The sequence below is a fragment of the Propithecus coquereli genome, unplaced genomic scaffold, assembly GCF_000956105.1.
Source record: "Propithecus coquereli isolate 6110/MARCELLA unplaced genomic scaffold, Pcoq_1.0 Scaffold890, whole genome shotgun sequence".
In the NCBI taxonomy this organism is placed as follows: Eukaryota; Metazoa; Chordata; class Mammalia; order Primates; family Indriidae; genus Propithecus; species Propithecus coquereli.
Window position 1 is genome coordinate 363,390 of NW_012155174.1, and position 21,095 is coordinate 384,484.

The 21,095-nt window shown below is 59.4% G+C and overlaps 1 protein-coding gene across 2 annotated transcripts in view; it reads left to right on the plus strand.

Annotated features, from left to right (window-relative positions):
* Positions 1 to 21,095, plus strand: part of PHF2 (PHD finger protein 2) — a 95,689-nt gene that overhangs the window by 66,283 nt on the left and 8,311 nt on the right. Inside the window, exons 5-17 of one of the 2 annotated variants that reach the window (XM_012664459.1) lie at positions 1,548 to 1,689; positions 4,747 to 4,933; positions 5,730 to 5,892; positions 7,090 to 7,177; positions 7,685 to 7,791; positions 9,278 to 9,369; positions 10,717 to 10,806; positions 11,358 to 11,726; positions 12,957 to 13,076; positions 13,577 to 13,695; positions 15,825 to 16,003; positions 16,117 to 16,187; positions 17,091 to 17,251. In XM_012664459.1, coding sequence (XP_012519913.1) covers positions 1,548 to 1,689; positions 4,747 to 4,933; positions 5,730 to 5,892; positions 7,090 to 7,177; positions 7,685 to 7,791; positions 9,278 to 9,369; positions 10,717 to 10,806; positions 11,358 to 11,726; positions 12,957 to 13,076; positions 13,577 to 13,695; positions 15,825 to 16,003; positions 16,117 to 16,187; positions 17,091 to 17,251 — 1,888 coding nt within the window. Of the gene's footprint in view, positions 1 to 1,547; positions 1,690 to 4,746; positions 4,934 to 5,729; positions 5,893 to 7,089; positions 7,178 to 7,684; positions 7,792 to 9,277; positions 9,370 to 10,716; positions 10,807 to 11,357; positions 11,727 to 12,956; positions 13,077 to 13,576; positions 13,696 to 15,824; positions 16,004 to 16,116; positions 16,188 to 17,087; positions 17,252 to 21,095 lie in introns of both variants that reach the window. The other variant, XM_012664458.1, reaches the window with a different exon arrangement.

Consider the following 21,095-nt stretch of genomic DNA (forward strand, 5'->3'; position numbering starts at 1 on the left):
CAGCTTGGTCGTGGGCCCCTTCCCGGGCCGTCTCTGCCGGCCGCGGAGCACCAGCGCTGCCAGCTGACACCTAGTGAGGGCCTGCCCAGGCCAGGCATTTCTCCACGCTCTTCCATGGAGGAGCCAGTCCAGGCCCCGCTCTGCAAGGTGGGCCACTCGCCAGCAAGGCCCTGGGCTCGCCCAGCGTGAGGGTGGGGCCTGGTTTGTCCCTCTGCAGCCGCCCCTGCAGGAGCAGGGAGGGATGGCTTTTAGATGGTTTTATTGCTTTTACGTCTTTCTTTTTCCTCTTTTTTTTTATTATGGAGCTTGGTCAAACACACACACAAGTGAGAGAAGCGAGCAGTGAGCCCCACACACCCAGCACTATCCGCAAAACCACTGGGTGTCTGCCGATTTGCTGCCTACCCCAATTTTTTTTCTCTTGGAATATTTTAAAGGAAATCTCTTTACACACATTATTTTACCCCTTAAAAACTCCAATATGCAGCTCTAACAGATGGTTTTTTAAAAATATAGTCACAACTTCATCATTGCATTCTATGATAATAGTGATAATTCCTTGATCATATGGAAGACCTGGTTTAACTCTTCCCAGTTGCTGTAAAAATGCCTTTTTACATTTGGTGGTTCCAGTCAGAGTCCAAACAAGAACCACATGTTGCATTTGGGTTTTGTGTCCCTGTAGTCTCTTTTCCCCTCTGACAGCCGCTCCTTTCGTCCCATAGGCTTGTTGGAAAAAGGGGTTGTTGGTCCCGCAGAGTTTCTCGCATCCAGGATTTGGTTGTCAGCGTCTGTCCCCAGTGTGCCCTGTAAACCCGTGGCTAGAGGCTTGCTTAGACTGTGTTCTGGTTTCTGGCAGGACTCCCTCTGGGGCGGGTGTGTTTCTGTCCCTGAGGAGGCCTGCAGTGTCTGGCCCCACACTTCAGTGACGCAGACACGGTCCATGGGCCCAGGCCTCCAGCCTCACCTGTCCACAGAAATCCCACAGCCTCTCACCCTGTGGTCTGAGCCCGTTAAGGAGCATTGCAAAGGGCAAGTTCAACAATTCTGTCCTTTTCCTCCCCTCTATCCATCATGTCTTCTGTAAAGAACTTTGCCCCTTGGTTGATTTTCCTCATCAACTATAGAAAAGACTTTTTTCTTTCTGTATCAGTTTACCAAATTTCAGAATTGGTATGCTAGAAATGCAGGGTTTTTGATTGTTTAATTTTTAAAATGTAGGTATGTTCCATGCATTATCTGGCCAGACGTCCTGTGTTTTTATTTGCTAATCTTGGCCATCCTTGCCTATGATGGGGCCACCTCGCAGCGTCACCGGGTCCTCATGAAAGTCAGAGGGAGGGGAGCGGTCAGGGCGCTTTGTTAACCAGGGACAGCAGGGCGGAGCTGGACGTCGGCGCTCAGAGCCTCAGTGTCCAGCCTCCTGGCGGGTGCTGCCCTGCACGAGGGCAGCTGACGCATGTGAGTGCCCACCCTGCACCTCCTGGCTGCATGGGAGGCCATGGCACCTTCCCCGGGTGCTCACGCTCCTCCTGCTGCCTCCCCAGGGCCAGAGCGGAGCGTGGACGTGACGGACGTCACCAAGCAGAAGGACTGCAAGATGAAACTGAAGGAGTTTGTGGACTATTACTACAGCACCAACCGCAAGCGGGTCCTCAACGTCACCAACCTGGAGTTCTCCGACACCAGGTGAGCAGGGCTACCCCAGGGGTGTGGGGGCCAGGGTTGGGCCTTGGGGGCTGGACCCAGGACCCCTCCCTGCTCTGGGGCTGCAGCCGTCCTTGGCAGTCACCTGAGAAACACAGGTTCAAGGTCTCAGGAGTGAAAATACTGTACGCGGCATATGCTGACTTTTCTTGTTTCTCTGTCTTCTTAAAATTTTGTTTTTCTTTCTTTTTCTTTTTTTTGTTGAAGCTTGCCCACAGTTGAGTGTCTTTTAAAGTATGAAAGTAACACATTGAACAGTCCAAACAGAAAAATAAGGAGCAAGAAAACTACTCTGCAGCGTCACCAGCAGTTCTCTCCTGTGACCTGCACCCCACCCCACCCCCAGAGAGAACTGTTGGCAATAATGTTTCTTCCAGAATGCATGTGATACTCATGACACACGATGACACCTCACGCTCACAGACATACTCATGACATGTTCATGCATCCCCTCGCAGACACACAGATGGTCATGGCACACTTGTGACACCCACACTCACTCATGGACACCAACGCTCATGACGCATTCACAACACACTGACACACTCATGGACACACTCTCGACACACAGCCACTGACGTGCTCACACTCACAGCCTGCATCCACTCACGACACGCTTACGACACACATCCTGGACACACTAAGACTGACGGACCGGCACACCCACGCTCGCTAACACACACCACGCTTCACTGGCACACTTACTGACCCCCTCACACTCACACGGGATCACGCCAGGGCCGCTGCTCTGTGACCTGCCCTCCCTGCCTTCCCAGGCCCAGCTTTTCCTGGGTGGGAGGTCCCCACACAGGTGCACCTTGGTTGACCTGGTCCCACTGAGTTCTGGGCATTTGTGTCATCAGGCCCACGACCACTGGTCACTGTTGGTGGAGGTGTCCTCTTTTGGGGGCTGGTTGCTTCCTGGTGGCGGTGCTGCCTGCCCCACCCTTTGTTGCTGTGACCCTGGTGTTTCCCAGGACAGTGTGCCTGGCAGTGGCCAGTGCCCCACCCCTGGATCCACCTCTCGTGCCCTCTCCATCAAATCCCCCCACTGCCCACCACTAGCCCCTGGGAAATATCCAGAACACTCACCAGAAGGCTTGAGTGGCTAAGAATGATTTCAGTTTTGCATCATTTCCACCTTGCCTACTTCCATAAAGCACATGAGAAAACGTGCAAAAAGACAAGTAAGAACAAGCAAAAGAGTCATTGAAAATCATAACAAGAAAGAGAATATAAAACCGTGCCAGGAGCCATAAAAAGATGATGTAACTGGACATCGATTTTTGTTTGAGCTTCATGACAGAAAAGGCGAAAGGGGAAATGGATGGATTGTGGTATCAGAGAGAGCAGCGTGTGTGGCTTTGCTGCCAGAGAACATTCTCAGTGATGCCTACGTCAATTTAATTTGCTGCCTGGCCTGGGGGGTGGGGGGTTCTCATAGAGAGATGTCTGGGCGATGGGTCTGGGGGACATGGTGCTTTGGCCTAGGGTTTCCCCTTGGGCCTCTCAGGGCCACTTCATTTCCTCCTGTGTCCCTTGGAGTCCCAGTCCAAGGACTGTTGGGAGATCGTGTGTAGCTTTTATTGGATACTCACGTACTGGGGCATCCATGTGGGCTTGGGTCAGAGCCATTGAGCAGCTCTGAGAGCCTGTCTTATACCATCCAGAGGGAGGGAGTATGGTCTCTGCTTCATCAGTGAATCTGTCCCCAAAGACGTTGACCAGGCTGTGAAGGTCAGATATGCTATCTGGGGCAGCTCTCGGGGCTTGCTGCCTTGGGGGACCTGCAGTGACCAATGCAGCCCTAGGCCACAGAAGTACCTGCTGTGCGGTGGAGCGAGGGTAACGTGCCTGCTGCCTGTCATTCAGACACACACAGCACATCTATACTCTTGCTCACGGTGGCCTTGGGCGTGCATGCAGTCTTTGGGCCCCCCTCGTCCAAACTCAGAGAAAGGGCTGGCTTTGCACCTAAGGTACAGGCCAAGCCAGAGAAAGGAGGATATCTGGGGCTGTGTTGAGGGGGGCAGCTGGCCCGCCGTGGTGCGTGGTGTGTGAAGGACCAGCTGGAGCTGGCTCTCGAGGGACCCTCCTCTGTGGGCAGTGGTGCGCCCGAGCATCGGGGTGTCCAGGGGTTGGCCACAGTTGTGGACTGGGGCGAGGAGGACTCCTGGGGGGTGGAGAAGGGTACTCGTTTGGAACATGCTGTAGATTTAGAGGTGAAGGTCTATGAGTAAGGCTGTTAAGGCTGGGGTGGCAGGATCAGGCTTGTGATTTGTGACAGTTTTGTGCGGGTGGGTGTGGCCTTCAAACAAACACAGCAGCAGTGTCAGATGGGACAGCAGAGATGTGACAGACTCCATCTTGCCAGCGGCAGCAAGAACTCTCAGACCTGGTTCTCGGTAGTGGCTGAAATGACCGTAGGTGCTGCTGACTTGACATTTTTGATGCAATATTATGAATTTTATCCAGGACAGTGGCATTTAATTGAATCAAAGTCTGCCTTCGCCTCTCCCTGTCTGCCCTGGACATGAGTTGCCTGGTTTGAAGGCAACCTAACGTGGCAGGGAGGCGCAGGCACCTGCTGTCTGCTCTGGAGGGCAGCGGCTGTTGCTCGGGTGATGCCAGGAGGCGCCTGGGCTGAGCGCGTGAAGTGATGTTGACGCTCAGGGCCCCGTCAGGCCACAGCCACAGGAGCAAAGCCAACCCAGAAAGACTTGCTTTCCAGTTTCCCAGGAAAGGGGGTTCTCTCTCTCTGGAGTGGACAGTTCTTGGGGCTCCTCCTGGCCATCTTCTGGGTGTGGAGACCAGCGTTAGGACTGATCTCCTGCCGTGGCTACACCCACAGGCTGGGCCCGTTCACCCTCTGTGATCCCAGTTTGCTTGTCTGTAGAGTGGGAGCAATGCCACGCAGCATGCAGGTGGTGAGATAGAGCCTGGGACGCGCCTCACAGGGCACCTTTCCTGTCCTGGCTGCATAAAAAGGGAAGTATCCGGTCCCCTCACTGCTGACCACTGTTCCTCTCCCACCCCCAGGATGTCCAGCTTCGTGGAGCCGCCTGACATCGTGAAGAAACTGTCCTGGGTAGAAAACTACTGGCCGGATGATGCGTTGCTGGCCAAGCCCAAAGTGACCAAGTACTGCCTGATCTGTGTGAAGGACAGCTACACCGACTTCCACATCGACTCTGGGGGTGCCTCCGCCTGGTACCACGTGCTCAAGGTAAGCCACGCCCCTCGGGGGCACCTTGCCCTGGACCCGGCCACGGTCCGTCTGCCAGATTGTCTGCAGTCCCCACGAGCCCCAGCTGTGGCCAGGATGGTACTCCCTGGGAGTACTCTCTGGCTTGTCCAGCCCTGGAACAGGAGGCTGTGGAGACGTTTCTGGGTCGAGGGGCAGGGGCGTGTGTGGGCCCAAGAACCGCACGCGTGTCCCTTCCCAGTGGGACTGGGGCTTATTCACAGCAGGGCAAGGCTGCCGGGCGACCGAGCACTCAGAGCAGGCGGGAGGTGTTAGAAAGTGGGGCCAGCAGGAGCCAGAGCCCCACAGAAGCCAGTGGCAGAGTGGTGGGGGCGTCTGAGCGGGCAGAGAGGGCTAGGAGGCTCATCACCAGGGGCAAAAGAAGGAAGAGAAGGCAGAGGAAAAATGAGACATAAATAATAACAGAAACAACAAAGGAAACCCTAAGCCTTGGGCTGTGGCCACTACCTGGAACTCTTTTGACAGCTGGTTACAGCCTTATTTACCCCCTGGGCACCCACACCATTTGTGGTGCCACAGGATAGTGGCATGAGGGATGATGGGCCGTTGCCCCCAACCATGCTGGGGCTGTCATACTCAGAGTCTTCCTGACACGTGGACTTCTGAATTGCAGAGGCTGTGTTGCAGGCAGGAATGGTGGGTGGGGTGCTTTTCAAGTCAGGGCCCGTCACCCCCCAGGAGCCCCAGGACATGGTGGGCTCCCCTGCCCCACCCTACAGCCAGCATGGGCGGCTCTGCCAACGAGCTCTCTTGGCAGGGAGAGAAGACCTTCTATCTCATCAGGCCCGCCTCGGCCAACATCTCCCTGTATGAGCGCTGGCGGTCCGCCTCGAACCACAGCGAGATGTTCTTTGCCGACCAGGTGGACAAATGCTACAAGTGCATCGTCAAGCAGGGCCAGACCCTCTTCATTCCCTCAGGTGAGCACAGGCAGCCCTGGGGACACAGGTCCTGGAGCACGCCAGCCCTCATCCAGGTTACTGCTCTGTCCCTGTGCCAGATCCCCACCACGGAGGTCTTCCAGTGTCACTAGCATGCCCACTCCCTCGCCCTGGCCTAGCTGCTCACCGCAGCCCAGTGCCTGCGGAGGGGCCAGCATGGGCGTTCCTCACTGTGGGGCCACTTCACGGCCTGGCTGGGCTCATGGTGGCCGAGCCCTGCGTGGAAGAACCAGTTCAGAGAACCCCATGTAGGGAGGAGACAGCAAGGCTGACCTCAGGAGGAGGCGGTATCTGCTGATTTATAATTTTTATTAAGGGACATTTTGAATCTATGCTGAAGGAGAAAGCATGTTCGAGTAGAGCCAAGACATCCTGTTGTTTTCCTCATAAATATTCCACTATTTCTGAAAGACTTCCTTTCCTTTTACAGTAACATAATTACAAAACTCTCATCATACCCCAAAAGGAACAATTAACGGCAATTCCCTAGTATCATCAGGTAGCCAATTGATGTTCAGATTTTCGAATTGTTTTATGGTATTTTTTTTCCCTTCTAAATCTGGATCCAAATGAGGCCCTCACACGCCATTGATTTATAAGCCCCTGAGTCTTTTGTAGTCCCTGGGTTCCCTCCTTCCTTCCTCCAGGAAGAGCCGTGGATTGCCCGGAGTCTGGCCCGGGCTCCATCTCTGAGGATAACCTAGGGACCAACCCCAGTTCTAGGGGAGATGTGGCCACCGTGCCTTGTCCCTTGGCCCTGCAAGTGGGGGCCAGGGTGCCAGGAGGCCTCACCCAGGGTGGGGCTCCCTTTGTTGGTCTGAGTGCTGCCCTCATGTGGCCTGAGCAAGTCCCCTCAGCTCCAGGCCTCAGTTTCCCCATCTGTACAGTGCAGGGCTGGATTGAACAGGCTGCGCCACCTCAGACATGGTTTCTCCCCCACCCCGTCACATGGAGGGTGGGGTGGAGCCAGGGCCAGATGGCTTCTTCCAGGAATGCCCTGGGCCACTGGTGAAGCTGCCGAGGCAGACGGGACACTGAGGCTCGGGGACAGGGCCCGGGGGAGGCCGGCGCAGGTCTCTGCCGCTGCTGGTCTGGAGCCAGGACAGCCCCCGCGGGCCCACAGGCGCCCCATGCTCGGAGCAAGGTGGAGGGCCAGACCCATCCTGTCTCCCTCAGGCTGGATCTATGCCACGCTCACCCCGGTGGACTGCCTGGCCTTCGCGGGACACTTCCTCCACAGCCTGAGCGTGGAGATGCAGATGAGGTAGTGACTGCAGCGCCGTCCGCTCTCTGGCTCTCCGGGCAAGGTCCTCCTCTGGCTGGGTCAGTGACAGGCACCCTGGCCTGAGTCCTGGCTTGGCCTGCCTGTGGGTGGCCTGGGCATGACTGTCAGCCGCGCTGGGCCTCCTTGTTCCGTGGGAGAAAGGGGGTGGGCTCTAGGGTGTTACGGGGCCCCGGAGGGGCCTGGGTGCTGGACAGCCCCAGGCGGCCCTCGGTGGGTTTGGGGGTCACCCGAAAGGCTGCTGCCTTCTTTTCCTGGGCACTGACCAAGCTCTCTAGTAGCCACAGCCACGAGTCTCTCATGGGTCCTGAGGTGCAGGCCCACCCAGGGTGGTGTCCCCTAGTCCACCTCAGCCACGCAGGGCCCTGTGGGGAGGCCTGAGCTGCGTGGCCGAGGTGTGGCCTTGGTGTGGCCGGGGCCTGGATTTACCCTCTAGCATTGACTGCTTGGTACTCAGTGCTTTGAACGGTTCTTTGCTGTGGCTTCCAGAGCGTACGAAGTGGAAAGGAGGTTGAAACTGGGCAGCCTGACTCAGTTTCCCAACTTTGAAACTGCTTGCTGGTACATGGGGAAGCATCTGCTCGAGGCATTCAAAGGTACCGGTCACTCCAGGGTGGGCATCTGAGTCTGTGGCTGTCGGCTGTGGGGGCGGCCGGATCGGGCACAGAGCTCGCTCTTTGGGTCTGAAAGCTGCCTTCTTGGGGCCTGAGCAAGTCCCCTTGGGCCTCAGCCCCCTGGGCCTCAGTTTGCCCGTCTGTACAAAATAGGGCTGGACTGAACAGGCTGGGCCAGCTCGGACACAGCCTCTGCTACCAGGAAGGCTGTCCGATGCTTTAGAAAGAGCTCTGGGCTCTAGGTTAAGAGGGACAAGTGTGCCTGCGGCCTCTGTGTGGGGCAGTTACTAATAACGTCCCCTCTGTTCTCCACACATGTCTCCGTAGGGGAGGTGGGGGCCCTTGCTCCGCAGTGAGCTGAGGGGTGAGTGTGAGAAGCTCCAGGTCCCCTTGGGGTCCTCAGGGGCACAGCAGTTGGACTGTAAGGCAGGCTCAGTCCCAGCCCTCAGTAGACATGTGGGCTTCTGGCGGCCACCACCTCCGCTCAGCTCTCCAGACTGCACCACAGCGTGAGGGGAACTGGAGGAGGGCTGTGTTTGTGTAGGATTTCCTTTTTCAGTGGTGCTCCTCCCTGGAAGGTGCTCTTTTTTGGTTTTGATAACAGTCATGAGCTGAGACTTTTATCCAGAATGCTTTGCACTTCGGCTCTAGTTTGAGAAGCCGAAAATGGCCCTTAGTCTCAGCTTGCCAGGTTTCAGTGATGTTTTCCCATTGCTCCCCAAATTTGGAGCACTGAGCTTGACTCTGGCAGAAGGGAGTTCCCAGGAGAGGAGCCTAGCCTTGTCCTCAGAGGGCTCATGCCAGGGGGCAGAGGCAGGGGCGGCCTGACCGCTGGCCAGCTAGGCCACCGTGGCCAAGTCCTCCAGCCTCTCTGGGCTTGGGCCTTCTCTGGGAGGGGACAGCAGTTCAGCAGTCCCCAGGACCAAGAGGACCCAGGGAGCTGCCATGGGGCCTGGCACACTCTCCAGTGGGCAGAGGGGAGGATGTACCTTTTCTGTTGGGCTGGCCTCAGCCCCAAAGGTGTGTTAGAGGCACTGCTCCCACGGGAACCCAGCACGTGGCCGCGCCGCGCTTGGTCCCTCAGCTGTGCCAAGGGGTACGTGAGGTGGGAACAAGAAAGTGTCTGGGGATGCTGGTGCAGGGCCGTGGGGACAGCCCGTGGCCCATCTATCTCCTGGAGTGACTGTGGCCCCTCGATAAGGCAGGGCTGGGGAATTGGGCAGAGTGGGGAGAGCCAGACCACCTATTTGGGGGGGCCAGTCCTTCCCCTCCTAGGGCAGGCCTCCAGGAGGACCGGCCCCCCCCGGTTCCAAGAGGAACCGTTGGCAGTTGGGCAGGTGGCCGCGGGTGGAGGCCTCTCAAAGGCTGACCCTGTGCATCCCCTGGGCTGGCCGAGTGGCTGGGAGTGAAGTTGCCGGCAGGCGACAGGCCGGGCGCCCTCCCGAGCCCACCACTCTCTCCTCCGCAGGCTCTCACAAATCTGGGAAACAGCTGCCTCCTCATCTAGTCCAAGGAGCTAAAATTCTCAATGGTGCTTTTAGATCATGGACGAAGAAGCAGGTCGGAACCATGTCACAAGGGCCCTTGGGTGGGGGAGCAGGTGGCAGTTGGGAGGACCTGGCTAGACACCTAGGAGCAAGGGCTCAGCCTGCCTCGGTGAGACGTGGCCTGGGAAGGGCAGGTGGCTCCTCCTGCCCAGCTTGGCCGAGGACATGCCTTTGCCCCGGTCAGACACCTGCTAGCCACTGACTGGACCACCTGAGGGGTGGGGGTGGGCAGATGTAGATTAAGAGCCCCTCCATCAGGGGCACCAGGCAGCTTGGTTGCAAGAGCCAGTGGGGCATGGTGAGCAGGTGCGGCCTGCCCTGGGAGGAAGGTGGGTCCGAGGGTAGGGGACAGACGGCCCGTGGTGGGGATGGCACTGTGTGAGCACAGAAAGGCCTGGAACCTGGCAGGGGCCTGGAGGGGCCAGGGGAGCAGCTGGCCGGATGATCAGGCATCCGGTTCTGGACAGAGGGCACTGGGGACGCCCTCTCTGCTCCTCTTAGCCAGCCTTGGCTCTAGCTCAGAAGCCAGGCTGCCAGTGCAGGCATAGCCTCCCAGTGACTTGCTGGTGACCTGAACAGCCCCTCCCTGTGGCCCCTGCCCGAAGACCCTACTGTGCTAGCCCCCTTGGATGTGCCGAAGCTCCTTCTCCACTGAAGGCTCTGGAGAAGCCGGCTTCTGATTTCCCTTAGCATCTTGCTGGGGTCATGGCTACAGAAGGGAGGGGAAGGTCCAACTCAGCCTCGGGCACCCTCAGGGACAATGTTTCCTGTAGGGGGCTCTCCTGTGCAGAGCCACTGTGCCCAATTCCAGCCTGAGGGAGGAGGGCTCCCTCCCAGGTCAGAGCCAGCAGGGTCTGCAGGGGGCCTTCAGGAGGCGGCGGCCAGGCCGGAAACACCGCGTGCAGCTGCCTCTCTCACAGACGGGCCAGGCGGCCCGGGCCATCCTGTGGCTCCATCTCCCTCAAGGCCTGGGGCAATTCAGGGCATCCCTCCCACCTCACCTCAGCCATGTGGCCAGGTGGAGTGGCCTCATGCCCAGGAAGAAGGGATGGGGCCCATGTCCCCTCCACAGCCTGCTCATGTAACCTCGTCCCCTCTGGGACTTGGTTTGTCCACCAGTAGAGTGGGGGCCACAGCAGAGCCTTCTCAACAGGGCAGGGTCTGGCCGGAGACGTGGGTCCAGGTGTTCTAGGACCTCATACAGCCAGGCCTCACCCCGTGGCAGCCCCTCACCCTATGCCCATCTGGGTGGCTGGTGGACCTGGCTCAGCGGCAGAGGATGGCCTAGTGGGGTGCAGGGGGGCAGTCAGGAGCCACAGAGGCCCGAGGGGGGCTGACCCTGTGCCTGGCTGTCCTGCAGGCTTTGGCAGAGCATGAGGACGAGCTCCCAGAGCACTTCAAACCTTCACAGCTCATCAAAGACCTGGCCAAAGAGATCCGGCTCAGTGAGGTAGGGCCGTGCCCAGGGCAATGGGCTAGAACTCTGGGGATGAGAGAAGGCCTGCCTGTCTTTCTCTGAGCCTGGGGGCCAGCCTGGCCCAGAGCTGCCAGCCCAGGGAAGGCCGGCGTCCCGGATGGCCCTCCCTGTGCTGTCCTGGGTAGGCTCACCTGCATGAGGGCTCTGGGTCCCAGGGCTCAGGCTGGGCAGCGGTGTCCTGGTATGAGCATGTAGGGAATGAGAGATGGCTCTGGGCCACTCTGCAGCTCCCATGGGGTGGTGGTGGGTAGGGCGGCTCCAGGAAAGGAGCCTTTGGCTCAGTCCCTCCAGTCCCAGCTCAGGTGAGCCCGGACGAGCCCCTTGTGCTCAAGGTAGGACAGAAAAGCCCTAGGGCTGTGAGGACCAAGTGGCTAATGGTGTGGGGTGGTGTGAGACAGATGAGCCTTTCTGGGCCAACAGCACCTGCCAGTGTGGCCGTGAGTCTCCAGAGCCCTGGCGTGTGGACCTTCCTGGGCCACAGTTTGGAAGCAGCAGCTAGTGACCCTCTCCCTTCCATACCCCAGAATGCCTCCAAAGCCACCCGACCGGAAGTGAATGCTGTTGCCTCCTCAGATGAGGTCTGTGACGGGGACCGGGAGAAGGAGGAACCCCCGTCTCCCATTGAAGCCACTCCACCTCGATCCCTCCTGGAGAAAGTGTCCAAAAAAAAGACTCCCAAAACTGTGAAGATGCCCAAGCCGTCCAAAATCCCCAAACCCCCTAAGCCCCCCAAACCCCCAAAACCCCCCAAAATGCTGAAGCTCAAGGACGGAGGCAAGAAAAAAGGGAAGAAGTCCCGGGAGTCAGCCTCGCCCACCATCCCCAACCTGGACCTGCTCGAAGCCCACACCAAGGAGGCTCTGACCAAGATGGAGCCACCCAAGAAGGGCAAGGTGGGGCCGCCTCACCCCAACTCCTTGCCTCATTGCCAGCCACTCTGCGGCACCTCCTGGGGTCCAGGCCCATGGGGACAGCTGGGGCCACTTGTCCTTGTGCTCCAGGTGCTCCTGGCTAGGCAAGGCGGGGAGACCAGGGTGCAGCTCTCTACAGCACCTCTGTGGGGTGAATCCCTGGGAGGGTACAAGGGTCTGGGCTCTTGCCCCGTGGATGCACTTCCCTGCTGGCTCCCGACCCGGGACTGCCACATCTAGGCTCAGACCTGGGCGGGCAGGCTCTGCCCCAGCGAGCCCGCAGAGTGGTGGGCCTCCGGAAGAGGCCCTCATAGAGAAGGGCATGGTGTGTGTGTGCTGTGTAAGGGGTGGCACCCAGGAGGGCCACTCGGTGGAGGGGGCAAGGCGATCTTGTAGGAGCGAGTGACCCAGCTAAGGCTTCTCAGCCAGGTAGGAAGTTTCCAGGGAACAAAGAAGCCCTTGGGATAAGGCATTGGGGCTAAGGCCTGAAAGTAGATAAGATGTGTGTGCAGAAGCAGCAGGGAGAAGGCCGGTGGAGGGGGAGGGCCTGGGAGTGGGGCAGGGACAGGGTTGCCCTGGTGGCCTGAGCCCCTGTGGACAATAAGAGAGATGGGCCCAGCCCTGAGGACCCACTCTGACTAGAGCATCTTAGGTCTGGGCTTCAGGGACCATGAGCTCCTGAGATCAAGCAGCACTGGGTGTGAGCTCCTGCCAGAAAGAGGCTGTTACCCACTTCCTGGGGGCCAGGAACTGCCAGGGCCAACGTCACAGGGCTGCAGTGAGACACATTTGTGTACTCTTTCCCAGGGCTAGTACGAATGAATGAGCAAACACACGGCTAGATGAATGACTGGATGGGCGATGAGTGAATGAGCGAATGGATGGCTTAATCAATGGATGAATAAATGGATGAATGGAAGGGTGAATGAATGAATAGAATAGGTGGGTGAATGGATGGATGAATGAATGGATGGAGGAACGGTTGGTCGGACAGATGAATGAATCGATGGAGGAGTGAAAGAATGGACGGATGAATGAATGGAAGAACAGATGTATGAATGGGTGGATGAACAGATGGGTAGATGAGTGGATTGCAGTATGTGGCCAGCAGGAGGCAGGGCATCTGTGTGGCCACGTCTTTGTGCTATAGCTCGAGGGAGTCCCACCCACCCTCTGTGTCTGCCTCTGGGTCATGGCTGCTGCATTTTCTAGGCCACAAAGAGCGTCCTGAGTGTGCCCAATAAGGACATGGTCCACACACAGAATGATGTGGAGAGGTTAGAAATCCGAGAGCAAACTAAGAGCAAGTCGGAGGCCAAGTGGAAGTACAAGGTGAGATGTGCACTTGTGTGTGTGTGCATGTGTGTGCATGCGTGTGCATTCATGTCTGGGCTCCGTGAATGTGAGCCTTGAGGCCCTGCGTGTGTGAGGGCATGTGCAGGCAGTACTGTGAGGTGCTGCTGTGTGTGTCTGGAGCACGTGTGGCCTCCCATGGCCACCTTCCAGGGGGTTGGCACGGGTACAAGAGGTTGAGTGCGTCACCCCCACTTTGATGGTGTTTCCCTTCACCGTCCACACTCTGGTTTGTGCCTCTGCTCTCTGGGGGCCAGCAGCATGTAGGGCAGGTCCTGCAGGCCCAGGGGCTGCCGTGGGTGCTGAGTCTGTGGGGTGCAGCCACACAAGTGCCCTGCGGTGGCCCAGGCAGCCATCAGAGCCATGGAGACTGGCCCTCAGTGTGTTCCTGGCAGCTGCCTCTATCCACTGATGCTAGTTGGGGTCCTGACTCCCTGCTCCCATGGGGGCTCAGAGACGGCCCTGGTCTTACTTTTCAGAACAGCAAACCCGACTCCTTACTGAAGATGGAGGAGGAGCAGAAGCTGGAGAAGTCACCCCTGGCTGGAAACAAGGACAGCAAATTCTCTTTTTCTTTCTCCAACAAGAAACTCCTCGGGTATGTGAGTGCTCAGAAGGGAGGGGTGACCACACACCCACCCAGCATCACTCACACCACACACACCCACACATGCTGCATCGCTCATACCACACACGCACACGCCATACACACTATATCACGCACCTCATGGTCACCCTTACACACACCACATACCATGCATGCACCCTGCATCACACACAAATCACACACACCGCGTTACACCACACCCCACCAAACCTCACACACCACATAAACACACACACCACACACGCACTCCACACACTGTGCACACACACAGTCTTTGGCTGACACCCTTGGGCGGCTCCCCAGGCCAGGCTCCTCTCCTTCTGAGCTGCTGACCCTACCCCCTGCAGCCCTGTACCCCGCTCACCTTTGTTGGGCCCCAGACATCGGGAGAGGCGCATCCTTGCCTCCCACAATGCTCGTTCTGCAGGGCCGGTGTGGGCATCAGAACTGCCCAGCTGGTGTGGGCTAGGAGGATGCAGCTGTGGGCTGTGTCTGGGCCCCGGGAGTGTGAGCCTTGAGGCCCCGTGTGTGTGAGGGCACGTGCGGGCAGTGCCTGCGGTCAGGGAAGCAGCACCCACCCCCACCCCGGTCAGGCTCTGTGGATGTTAGACGTCCTGCTATTAACAGGCTGGCACTGAGGTCCTGGCTCTTGGAGCACTTTGGCCAGTGGGAAGGGGCTGGTGTGAAGCCAACATGGGGCCCTGGGTGCCGAGGTCCTGGCCCATCTGGGAATGAGGAGGACTTCCTGGAGATGTGGAGAGACTGAGGGCCTATCTGGGAGGTCTGTCTCTGCCGGGCCGGCCTCATCGGGCAGGCAAGAGGTGCTGAGGGCTGTGAGCCAGGTGTGGCCAAGAGAACCTCGAGGTTCCGGCTGTGACAGTTGAGCCTGTGTTCTTACCAGTGCATGGGGCATGTTGCCTACCGAGGCCCCGGGCTGGGTCGGGAGTCAGACAGGTCCCAGTGGTAGTAGTGGCCACTTTTTTGCCGTGGTCACTGATTGACTTGGCCAGGTCTCAGTTTCCTTGTTGAAAAGATGGGAGGAGGAGGCCTCCTTCCAGGTGGTGGAGAAATGGAGTGGGGCCTGAATGGAGCCTGGGGAGGGCGGGGAGCTCAGTGAGGGAAGCAGGTCTGCGGGGCCCCACGGCTGTCCCAGCTTCATGGCCCTGAGCATGTCCGTTGCTTTGTCTGAAGCTTCGGCCTTAGGTCCTGGCCTAGCTCTATGATGGTGCTATAGAGAGTCTAGAATGGAGACGAGAAAGATCGACACGGTTCTGTGGCCATGTGTACACACGTGTGTGTCTGTGGCTCAGCCTGTGGGCGGAGGGCTCTTTGCCACCCCTTCGCGTAGAGTGCCGGAAGCAGCCTCATCCCTGGCACTCTGTCCAGATGTCTGCGTTTGCATTTGCTCAGGTTTGGAGTTGTGTCATTTTCAAGTTCCAGACATTTCTGCCTCATCCCTACTATTGGGAGAGAAACCTGTCCTCAAGCCCCTGCAGAGGGGAGGCCATTGCTGCTCACATGCCAAGCGCAAGGGGCTCCCCTCGTCTGAAGTGGTCCTGCTTCGCCCCAGCAGGGAGACGGGGCACACGCTATGACTGAGAGCCTCGCGTCTGCACTGTGGCCCTGGCCCTGAATGGATTTTTCCACAATAGCTATGCGGCAAAAACCAGGAAGGCTGGGTCCGGTTCCTGTCAGATACGGTTTCAGCGTGCGCCAGGCTTCCCGGTGGCCTGGGAGCGTGCAAGGCCCGGCTCCAGCACTTCGCCGGCCAGGGAAGAGCTCTCTCTGCTCCTTGTGAGCTGCGTTCTGGGGCCAAACACGGGGGGACGCAGCCCTGAGGAGGAGGCCATAGGGTTAGGGAGTGTCCCCTCTCGTGAAGAGGTAACATCCCAAAGTGGGGACTGAGGGTCCATAGCCTGGCCTGGACCCCTGCCACTGGCTGCTCACCTGCCTCACTGAGGGGGCCTGGGGCTTCCTCAGACCCAGGGGCAGCACCTGCCTCTGTGAGGCTCCCTGCCATGGGCCTGGCGGGGCGCTCGGGCAGGGGTCTTGTGGGAGGTCGCGCCTGCCTGCCGCCATGGGCCGTGTGGACGCTGCTGACTCGCTCACTTCTGCCCTAGCTCCAAGGCTCTCAGGCCCCCCACGAGCCCTGGTGTGTTCGGGGCCTTGCAGAACTTCAAGGAGGACAAGCCCAAGCCCGTGCGGGACGAGTACGAGTACGTGTCTGATGACGGGGAGCTCAAGATTGACGAGTTTCCCATCAGGAGGAAGAAAAACGCCCCGAAAAGGGACCTCTCCTGTGAGTCGGGAGGGGGTGTTGGGGGAGGGGTGTGGGGCGGGACCCAGCCTGCCTGCAAAGGGTCAGCCAGGCCCCCCAAGGTGGCTGCGGGACCCTCACGGCTGTGCTTTCAGTCCTGCTGGAGAAGAAGGAGGTGCTCCCCACGCCCACCACGAGGCCAAAGCTGGACTCAGCAGTGTACAAGGTGAGCCACCTCCCGAGGCCCTGCTCTGTCCTCCGTGGCCGTCTCTGGGCAGTCCCCAAGGCTGCAGCCAGTGGGCTCTGCAGCCTTGCCCTCGACAGGGTGGTCTCTGAGGGGGTTTCTGCGCGAGGTGGTAGAGGAGCGTCCTCACCCTCACCCCACCCTTTCTTGGGTGAGTTCTCATGGGCAGGCCGTGGCTGGGCTCAGGTGTGGGGTTGGCGCAGGAAGCACAAGTGTGTACCTGAGCCTACGGCCACCAGGGCTGAAAGCAAGCATGTGACAGGGAGGTCTCTGCATGTGGTGGGGGCCTCAGGACCTGCCCTGCAGAGAGATAATGCAAGACTCGCCCCCAGGACGGGAGCCAGGGCGGGATGTATTATTGGGCGATCTTGCACTAAGATGCCTCTGAGGCCACGTCTGACTGCGGACATAGTAGCTGTCTCTCCCTGGGCGTGGGAGGGGCATGTCCCTGCTGAGCCACCTGCCCGGCGAGCTATCTGGATCTGTTACTAGTTTCCTCGAGCCTGAGGTTCCTCGGGGACTGCAGGCACAGCCCCAACCTCTCTTCTTCCAACCATGGTCGCTTTATCTGTGTTAGACACTGGGGCTCTCTCTCATGTGAGGGTTTCTTTGACCCGGAGTTCCTCTGTGAAAGCAGTGCATGGTGTGAAGACACCTTGGTCCTCTGTGGTCCTGGGGTCTGGCAACCATGTCTGCCCCGCACGTGTCTGGCTGGCCAGCCAGCCGCGCCGGCTCCAGGGCCTCCGTCAGACCCCAGCAGTGTTCGTTAAAAACTTTTAAAAACCTATTTCAGTCCCTGAAGGGAAACTAACCTCCCTCCCTCCTCCCGAGCCCGTCCGTGGCCTGTCCCTCCTCTCACTGGCTGCTCGGTCCCTCGCCCAGCAGAGCGACGACTCCTCGGATGAGGGCTCGCTGCACATCGACACGGACACCAAGCCCGGCCGCAACACCAAAGTGAAGAAGGAGGGCGGGAGCTCGGCCGCTGGCATTCTGGACCTGCTGCAGGCCAGTGAGGAGGTCGGCGCCCTGGAGTACAACCCTGGCAGGTGGGCCTCGCGCACGCGCAGCACCCGCGGGGCGGCGAGGAGGCAGGCCACGGCCGGGCCTGGGCCATGGTGCAGGGGCTGGCGATGGGCTGACCTCTGGGCTTGGGCAGAAGGGCACACTGAAGGGTAGGTAGCGACACTGGCCCGGGCAGCCTCTGGTCCCAGAGAATGAGTTGGTGCCACTGGGCTTTGTATTCGACCAAGAGCTGGGGTTCATTTCTCTTCTATGGTCCCAGTTAAATTCTCTCTGAAGCACAGCTTCTTAATTTTGTTTTTGAACACTGAGACTGTTGTTTTTTCATGTGGAAATTTTATAGGAATTTGTACATGTACCACGGACAGGTAACTGAGGGGCTGGGGCCTACAGCCCCCTCCACGGCACACCTGGTCCATGCAGGGGACCCAGCTGCGGTGGGGGTGGTGCTCACACAGCTGTCCTGGTCCTCGTGACAGCTGCAGACTCCCACTGCACAGATGGAGAAGCTGAGTCTCCGCTTAGACCACTTGCCCTCAGCCATGGCAGTAGGAAGAGGCAGAGGCAGGCCAGGCTCCCCATCCACCTGACTCCAGAGCCCGAGCCTGGGGTTTCCAGAGGGTTGACCAGTGCGGGGTCATGCTGTCTGGGCATGAGCAGCTGGTCCCTTGTGCAGCTGGAGTGACTTGGCCTGAGGAAGGCAGGGCCCATGTGGCCTGTGGGTCCCAGGCCTGCTCTTAGATGGGGGACCTTGGGCAAGACAGATTAAGGGCGGCTTGATTGAAAGGAGCTTTCTCTGAATCAGTTGGCTGTATTTTATTTCATAAATGACTATTTTGTATGCAGTATTATTCTCTTGTAGTATTGAACATAAAAAGCCAGCCAAAAGGTGCTTTCTTCTAATGGGGGTGAAGTGTGACTGAAGGCTTCCACAGCACTTCGGGGTGCAGATTGCCTGGTAGGCATTAGGTGGTTTCTGTCCATGGTCAGGCCTGAGCCCCTTGCTGTGGAGATGTGCCAGTAGCTGGGAGGCGAAGCCTGGCCGTGAGCCGCTCCCTCTGTCCGTGACTGCAGCACTGCACAGAGCTCCTGCAGCCATCTGGGGGTGCCTGTCTTCTGGGAACAGGTGTGCACTAGCTGACACCTTGGTGACTGGCCTCAGCCTGGGGAGGCCCCCTAGACACCCTGGGCCCCCATGAGGTCCGTGGAGAGACCTGGGTGCAGAGTATGTATGAGAGAAGACAGGCCTGAGAGCCTTAGCCTGGGGCCACCAGGTAGTTTGTCATGGGCACCTGGGGACTTGTGGGGGACATGGAGATGGGGACACAGGCCGGGGAGGGCTTCATGCCCACTTCTGTGAGGAGGTGCTGTGTCCTGGGCTCGTGGCTATGAATCTGAGTCCAGGACGGGGTGGCCCATGTGTGCACGTGCTGCTGACGAGAAACACAGAGGCTCCGGCCCGCACCGGGGAGCAGGTCTGCAGACGCCGCGTGTGTCCTCACACATGGGCGCACGTGCACACGTGCCTGCCAGGCCACCGCCCCCTCAGCCCACCGCAGGCGGTTCCTCTTCCAGAGTCTCCCGTTGGAGCATAGGTCAGTTTTGATGGTCCATTTGCTCTGTTTTAAGTGCTGCCTGTTTGGAAAAAACAGCTGAAGAAAATGGAGGAAAATATGTTAATTTCTTGTGGATGGTTTGCTTAGTGTTTACTGCTCGGGGGAGAAAAGGAGAAGATTTTGGTATGCTAATTGGAGGATTAAAGTATTATTTTCCATGCCGACTGGTTAAACTTTGCTCATTGATTCACCCGAGACCCCGTGGACAGACAGGGCCGGCCAGGCGTGCGGTCCCCAGCTCATGGCAGATGAGCCCAGATGGCGGGGGATGGGGGGAGGGTGCTGCTTGCTTCCGTGCTGGGTCTGGCGGGGGCCCCACCGTGTGCTTGGACCCTCACCCTTGGGTTTCCTGGCCCCACGGCTGGGGTGTAGGCTGCTTACCCTCCAGTCTGTGGGCCGTGCTGGCGGGTGCGGGGCCGGGGCAGGCCTGTCTGGAGGGTGCAAGGCGAGCTGCTTGCTCTTGTTGGCTCCTGAGCTGGGGCTGGCAAGGACCTGGTCCTGCTGAGGCCAGTGAGAGTGACGCAGCAGTGGCAACGCCAGGGCAGGCCCTGGCCTGTAGCACCGCTGCTCGTGCGGCGTGGGCAGTGCAGGGCACCACCACGCTGGGGGACAGCTCCAGCAGCATCTTCTGAGGAACTCTGGAGGGCAATGTGACCACGTTTCATTTCCCATTGCTGTGGCTCTGGAACCTCAGTCCTGCTCAGTTCCAGGGAACCCCAAAACGCATCGCTGTCCGGTGTCTCAGGCAGGGCCTGGGCGGTGGCACTTGTGGAGGGCTGCAGTGAGGGACGCCTCCCCAGGCTCTGGGCAAAGTCCCTGTGAGTCGGCTGGACCCTCGGAGAGCCGGGGCCTCGGCCTCTGCACCTCCCCTGCAGCCCAAGCGTGCCTCACCAGCCCCAGGGCCACAGGGCAGCCTCTGCGTCGGTGCTCGCTGGGGCAGCTCCCTGCCCCTGCCCCGCTCCGGCAGAGCCTTGGTCTTGGGAGCCCTCTCGCTTCTGAGTAGCGGCTTGTCTGGGTCCCTGGTGAGGCCGCTGCCCTGGGCGCCTCATCTCGTGCCTGGTGACGCTGGGTGAGCACAGACCCGCCAAGCTGGGGTGGCCTGCCTGGGACTGCCTTGGCCTCTTCTCCCTTGTCTCACCTGTGTGCTGTGTCCTCAAGCCCAACACAGCCCCAGGGCACACACGTTCTGGTCCCGGCTCCTCACAGGCCCGTCTCTTACTTCGCTGCCCTCTTCTCACGGAGCCTCGTGATCCCTTCTCATCTGCATGTCCTCCTGAAATACTTCCAGTACTTCTTGAAAGTAGGGGGTGGGGCAAGGGGACAGGGGGTGGTGGCTTGAGAGAGGTGGATGCTGATGCAGAAGTCCTGGGAGCAGGTGACAGGTACCGTGTGCCCTGAGTCTGGGCCCAGGAGCACCCGGATGCAGTGACTAGTGTGGCTGGGCCTGGCCAGTGGCAGGCCCCCCCCGCAGGCTGGGGAGGACTGCCCTGTCCTGGGTTGGGCCAGGTTTGGGCTGCAGGACAGTGGGCAAGGGTGAGGGCTAGAAAGGGACGCTGCAGGCGGACACCTGCTGGGCTGGCCTGCACGAGGTGTGGGGGAATTGTGGGCCCCCGTCCTGGCTGCACCCGGCATCTGGGGCCCAGGGCAGACTCCTGACTCAGAGTCTCGGGAAGGGGCTGGGCACTGGCACTTTTAAGCTGCCCAGACAGTCGTGGTGCACGGATGGAAGGGGCTCCTGGCTGCAGGTGGCGTGGGCGGGGGTGGGGTAGGCCACATGAGGAGGCCAGGGCTGGGCCCTGGGAGGGTCTGGTGGGGATGGGAGGAGGCCCCCTGAGAAGCCTAGGACTTGGCCTTGAGGCTCCTCACTGTCCAGCGGCCTCTGGACCCTGGCTCTGGGTGGGGACAGTGGTCACCTTGTCCTACCCCTCCCTGAGCCCAGGCAGGCCGATCACACACTGGGCATTTCAGAAGCTCCTTCTGGAAGGAGGGGAGTAAGTGCAGCCAGGAGGAGGTGCAGGTACAGACCTGGGGCCGGGAGAGCACAGGCCGGGCACTGTCCTGCCTTGGAGCTGAGGGCAGCGGGGGATGGGAAGTGAAGAGAAAGCCCTGGGGTCTGTGTGGAGGCTGCCACAGAGGGCTGAGCTTGGGCAAGCTGAGGTGCATCTGTGCCTGTCCAGGTGCAGCTGTGGGTGCAGGTGCAGGTGCGGCTGTGGGTGCAGGTGTGGGTGCGGGTGCAGGTGCAGCTGTGGGTGCA